The following is a 6010-nucleotide window of genomic DNA, read 5'->3' on the forward strand; positions in this document are numbered from 1 at the left end:
AGTAGGCCTAAAGGAAGGCCCAGGACATGCTGGAGAGACGATGCTTATGTTTATTTGTTTGGCAGACGCTTTTATCCAAAGCGACGCACACTTTTTAACCTATAGGGCGTGTTGTGATCTCTGGGGGGAACCTAAGTACCCGGAGGAAACCCACGCATGCATGGGGAGAACATGCAACGCCACACAGAATGGCAGCAGCCTAGTTTTGAGCCTGCAACCTTCTTGCTGCGGGGCAACAGTGCTAACAACTGTGCCACCTCTCGGCTGGCCAGGGAACACCGTAGGATTCCCCCGGAGGAGCTGGCCCAAGTGGATGGGGAGAGGGAAGTCTGGGCCTCCCTGGGCTGCCGCCTTCGCGACCCGACTCCTGATAGAACAATAATGGATGGACTTAGAACTTCATAAAAATGAGTTATATTAACTAGATAAAAATTTGACATCAAAACTGCATCATTCCAAACAGGACCAGAAATCTTTGGCTGTGCCGTTGATTATTTCCTGACTGAAGTCGCTGTTTAAGATGTTTAGTTTGATGTTACATTTCCAAACTCCAGTTTACTCTGCTAAGAAGTAAAACTTGTTCAATCTGTCAAAGAAAAATAACTAAAATCATGGTTTTGGCAAACCAAAAGAATTTATCTCTAGATGTGAACAGATTCACAGACTTTGATTAAATAATTGAATATTATTTTCAGACTGTGCACCAAGCAGCAGTGAAAGCATCTGACGCTTCTGGTTTATAAGCACAAAGCCATTTATGTCCTTTTGAAATCAAAATCAGGTTCTTGGATGGTTTATCCACGAAGCTGTTATAGCCTAAGTCCCTAAGCAAATGATAAGTTAAGATTTTTTAAATTAATTTTTATAATAAACTTCATAAACAGGAAATGCAATTTTGTTCATAAAAACATGTTTTACAACAAATTATTTCATTTAACAGAACCCTATAAATGAAGGTGGTTTCTATTAAACATGTCAGGAGGTTCCCCGCACGAATAAGCGATTAAAAACAAAAGATAAACTTTATTTCTCTCCATTAAACGGCAGCTTCGGGCCTTTTTGTGCCTTAAACGTTGAATCCACACACGTTTCTAAAGGCCACTGTAATTGGTGTACACCGCCTTCAAAAAGCCGGTGAGAGACGTACAAAGCGCAGCCCGTGAAAGGAGACTCCAAAGCACGTTAAAAGTGAATTACTTCTTGTATAAAGTGCGCTCGGGGTCACGCTGGTCACGACGCGCGCACCTCTCCAAAAAGACGCACACGTCTCCAAAGGCGCGCTCTAAGAGGGAGTCGCATTGTTGGGATGGGGTCTCACAAGAGGTGTGCATATGGCATCCGGGTTGCAATTAAATGTTTTTAAGATGTTTTTCGTCTCTTGAAGAAGTTTCCTTTTTCTTTCCTTTCTTTTTTCTCCAAACAGCTTCTCACCAGACAGAAGCGGAGAGGGGGTGCGAGGGGGGTGCACATTGAATAGCTCCGCTGCCAGTTTAGGATGACAACAATCTGGTCAGCGAGTTGTTGGACTTTGATTGTCCCCCCTCAAAACGTCCTTCAAACAAAAAGCTCCAGACAGAATAAAGCCCCACCTGGTACCTCTGTTTGCGAAAATAATAATAAATAGATTTTTGTTTAATAAATAAGCAGAAGCGACCGTAAAGCGGAGCAGTAAAGCGAGTATTAATCAGGCGCATCGCGCACATATCACCTGCTCCGGCGCTCATTCAGTTTATTGTTAAATATTGTTAAATCACTTTCGTATCGAGCCTGCGCAGATAGCTGCCGTTTCTTCTGCCGACTGCCTGTGCGTGTTTGCCTTCGCTTTGCATAACAAGCGGGACTCCTCCAGCGCGTCTGACTTCTAACGCGCACCTGTCCACGGCCCGCGAGCGCAGATCTGGCACCAGTGCTTATTTTATTTGTAAAGCGGAGACATTGAGTTTACTTTAGACTTTTCCTGCCTTTTATAACAGCGAGCCACCCTCTCCTATCGCTCAGGAGTATTTGTCCGTTTTATTGAAAGCATATGGTTATCAGGTTGCTCTTAAAGCACATATTTAGACAGAAAGTTCAAGGGAGTTTTTTTCTGCTTCCTTTGTTAGTAAATCATCTCTGACTCACTCCCTCTCCCGAACATGAATCATAAATCTCGTTATTCTTTAACTAAACTTCGTTTTTCTTAAAACAAAAGAAAAGAAATCAGTGCGCCCTGGAGCTGTTGCAAAAGAGGCGAGTGTTTTGGTGATGTCATAGCGCACAGATTAGCGTCCACGTGGCGTGAAAATTTCAGCTCGTTTTGTTGCAGCAAGCACAAAAAGCCTTTGTGCTTTCACCTGACGCAGAAGGTTTCGGCTTTCTGAACCTTATTTGATCGCTGGCCTCGTGCGTAAAGGTCCCCCTATACAGATCGCGGATCCTTAGTGCTTTCATGCAAACCTTCATCCAAACGGATATCTAGCTCTAAAGTAAATTATTTTCGGGGTTAGATTATATTTTATCACAACAAAATAATAACTAATTCTTTCACCTTCTCATGAAAAAAGAGAAAAAATTAATGATTTGTTTTTGCAACTCTGCGTTTTTGGCGCAGCTGCAACAAACAAACATAGCATGCTAATAAGCGATACATGTTGTGAATTGTGATTATAATATATTTACTTTCAATTAAGGTGATGTGTGGCCTTCTGTGTTTTTTTAACTTCCGATTGCGGAATAATCAGAATCATTATTATGAATTTGGTGCATCATTGTGCGTAAAATGCGTCGTTACGTGTTTTCAGGGCTATTAACAAGATAAAATCCACAAAATAAGGAATAGGCTGAGTAATAATTTAAGTATTCTTAATCTTCTTGTTTATTTGTGTTTTGTAAATTAATCGGTGCGATTTAAAACTATTTCCAGCCTATTGCGCTGCGCCAAATGCTAATAATGGAGATTTATTTTGCTGTGTATAGCCTTTACATTTTCATTGGTCCAAGATTCTCATTAAATATAAATATATTTAAATATTTATTCTAATGTTAGGATATCTATTTTTGTTTCTCTAAATTCAAACAAGTTCCTTACGCATCAGAATGAAACGGCGCCTTCCTAAAACAGCTAAAAATTCTAATTTTTCTGTGACATTCAGAGAAAGAAGAGATAAGAAGGGAGTGAAATGTTGGGTTTTGTGCAACAGCTGCTCCGTTTTAAACGTCACTTCGTGCGGATGCTGCGTTCCTGTTTTTCCCTCAAAGGAACCAAACGTGTGGTCTCAATTTCCCATTAAAAGCTGATAATTGTTGACCTGACACACCTGTGCGTTTCACTGTCTGTTCATTTTGAATGAATATTATAAAGTGGAGGATGAGGGTCGGTGGGAGATTGTGCAGCCGGGGGACATGCACGTCCCTCTACGCTGATTGGTCACTTGACGCGCGCTGTTGATTCAGGCGTCCGCGTGCAGGAGATAAGATAAAGGCCATATAAAGATGCGCATCCATCCATCCCTCACTGTCAGCTGCACAGATTCGTGGTTTGCGCCAGAGAGGACTTTCTGCGTCCTGCTCCACCTGCCAGGACCACAAATGTAAGTTTAAACAAATTTATCACACGGATCCTTTTATTTCTAACGTCGGGAACAAAAAAAGGGACTCATTCTAATTCTAATGACTCCATAGGATGTCTCCTAATTTGAGCTGCGCCCCTAACACGCTGGGGACGTCCCCACGGTTTGCTCCAGCCCTCCCTGCAACAGAAGATGCACGGTGCTCTCGTGCACTGCGTGGCACGCGCAGGATAAAGGCCAACGACAGGGAGCGCCACCGGATGCACAGCCTGAACTCAGCCCTTGACGCGCTGAGAAGCATCCTTCCGTCCCTGCCTGAGGACGCGAAGCTCACCAAGATAGAGACGCTGCGCTTCGCCCGGAACTATATCTGGGCTCTAAGCGAGACTCTGCGCCTGGTAAACCAGAACCGGGCGGCGGTACCGGCTCCGAGCAGTCCGGGGAGCGCGTCCTCTGAGTGGGACTCACCCTATTGGACTCCTGCTGACGCACATATTTATGTTAATGAGACACAAGAACCAAATCCTGTTCATGTTTATTTTGAGTCACTTTGTGAAGAAAATGGTCTCAGAAATACGTTTCAGTATTAACGTATTATTATTATTATTATTATTATTAATGTTATTTGGGAAGCTGCATGTGACGTCACAGCTGATGTGTTCCATCAGGAAGGAATCAAAAACATCTGGAGTCACTTTAGATTCAGGATCATCTGACCTGGGATTTAACTTATTAATAAATGAGGCCCTAAGTATAAATATATAAAAGTTCTCTCTGAGTCAGCTAATATCTTGTTGTTTTGACTTAGACTACATGCGCGCGCACCCATGCGCGCGCACACACACGATCTATAGTGGACCAAATCTCCTCCGCTTTATCCACACTCCACCGTCACAGGAGATTTGGATCATGACAGAAAGAAGGTTCTGCTTCAATGCTGTAGTTCTTTTTTTAAAACACAGAGCAGTTTTGTTTACCTGTTTTCCCGCCGCGGTGTTTTCCCGCTACTTTCCTTTGCAGTCGCAAACGAAACGTAGCGGGAAAACAGGTAACTGCTCTGTGTTTCAAAAAAGAACAATAGCGTGGAATTAGAGATACGACAAAGCAAGAACACACCTAAGATGTTCAAAGAAGGTTCTGCGGCTGAAACGATTTTCCATTGGGACTCAGACTTAGAGATAAGGCGAGGACCTCCATCATCTGGAGCAGAGATGTTGCTCCTCTTCATCAGGAGGAAGCAGCACTGGCATGTCATTAGGGTCCTTCGCCTTTGGCCCCCACCCCCAGAACTTCTTACTGGTGTAATGTATGTGCTTCTCTAACCAGACAATCTTATTTCTGTAATTATTTATTTATTTTATATGTCTTTTATAATATTTTGTCCTGCTTTTTTGAAACCAGAAACCAAAGTAGTTCAGCTCCTATCCTTTCATGGTTCTCGGTTTTCCGACTGAGGAATATCTGTGACCCCTTTTGGGAAAGAATAATAAAAAAAAGAGACTTGAATTGAGGTCAAATTTTACACAAACCTTTATTTTCTGCACGTTTCCTTTTACCTTAATCATTTTTATACCTGGTTATAATTTGGGCCCTGTTTGAGCAGCAAAGTAAGAATTTCAACATGTTTTCTTCTGTACAACAATGACGCTTTGAATCCTGACTTTCCTACATTTTAATGTGCATTCATGCCGTCTCAGAGTTACGAGGGCGAGGTAAATGCTCACATGTGTTTCTCACAGTTAACCTGGTAACATTTCCTGTTTCAGGTTGGTGTTGTGGTGCAGAAGCAGAACTCAGGGCAACAGAAGCAAACACAAACCTGATTTCATTTCATTAGACTTTGTGACCTCTGTCTGTGAAAAAAGCTTCATAAATAAAGTTCAACTTCCTTCCAACTGGATTCAAGTGTTTCCCTATTTTAGACGTTTAGATGCTAACACATTAGCCTGGTGGCTTTCCTGTTTATTCATAAAAACAAGGAGGATTTGCAGTTTTAGTCCGTTAACATAAATGAATGGCGAGGTGGTTATTTGAACAGGTTCGTTTTCAGTAGCAGCAAAACATTAGCATTACTTTACACGTGAGCTTAAAGCAGCTAATTGTTAGCAACAGCTATTTTATTTTGTAACACAGGAAAATAGCGTGGTTGTCCATGAAGCTAACAAAAACTATTAGAGTCCACTCGTTATTTCAACACATCTGCAGTGGTCTCTAGTTTAAATGAACGTCCTGTAAGTCGTTCTCTGGGGGGAAAAAAGCTCACGCTCCTGTTTCAGAAAGTAGAAATTAGCTGGAGGACAGGAGAGGGGAGGGGAGTGGAAGACGGCAGGATTTGTTATTTCCTGATAATTGGGCATTTAGCCTCTGATTGGCTAACAGTAATGGACTCTACCACTGTTTGCTCTGCAATGCTGTGTAACGTCCAGCAATGGTCAGTTTAGGTGCAGTTTGACCTTTCAACA

General features: G+C 42.3%; 1 protein-coding gene across 1 annotated transcript; it reads left to right on the forward strand.

The window, feature by feature from the left end:
- Nucleotides 1–2664: 2664 nt before the first annotated feature.
- neurog3 (neurogenin 3) lies at nt 2665–5443 on the forward strand. Its single transcript, XM_054749898.2, has 2 exons — nt 2665–3569; nt 3661–5443. Exons 1-2 carry the CDS (start codon nt 3472–3474, stop codon nt 4136–4138), a joined length of 576 nt encoding a protein of 191 aa, XP_054605873.1. The 5' UTR covers nt 2665–3471; the 3' UTR covers nt 4139–5443.
- The last annotated feature ends 567 nt before the right edge of the window (nt 5444–6010 follow it).

Source organism: Nothobranchius furzeri, chromosome 12 (genome assembly GCF_043380555.1).
Source record: "Nothobranchius furzeri strain GRZ-AD chromosome 12, NfurGRZ-RIMD1, whole genome shotgun sequence".
Classification (NCBI taxonomy): domain Eukaryota; kingdom Metazoa; phylum Chordata; class Actinopteri; order Cyprinodontiformes; family Nothobranchiidae; genus Nothobranchius; species Nothobranchius furzeri.

What these genes read in the sequence shown, in the direction of transcription:
- neurog3 (XM_054749898.2), top strand. Translation starts at nt 3,472, where the DNA reads ATGCGCATCCATCCATCCCTCACTGTCAGCTGCACAGATTCGTGGTTT. An exon ending in CACCTGCCAGGACCACAAAT is followed by an intron (nt 3,570 to 3,660) that starts GTAAGTTTAAAC and finishes ATGACTCCATAG; the next exon opens with GATGTCTCCTAATTTGAGCT.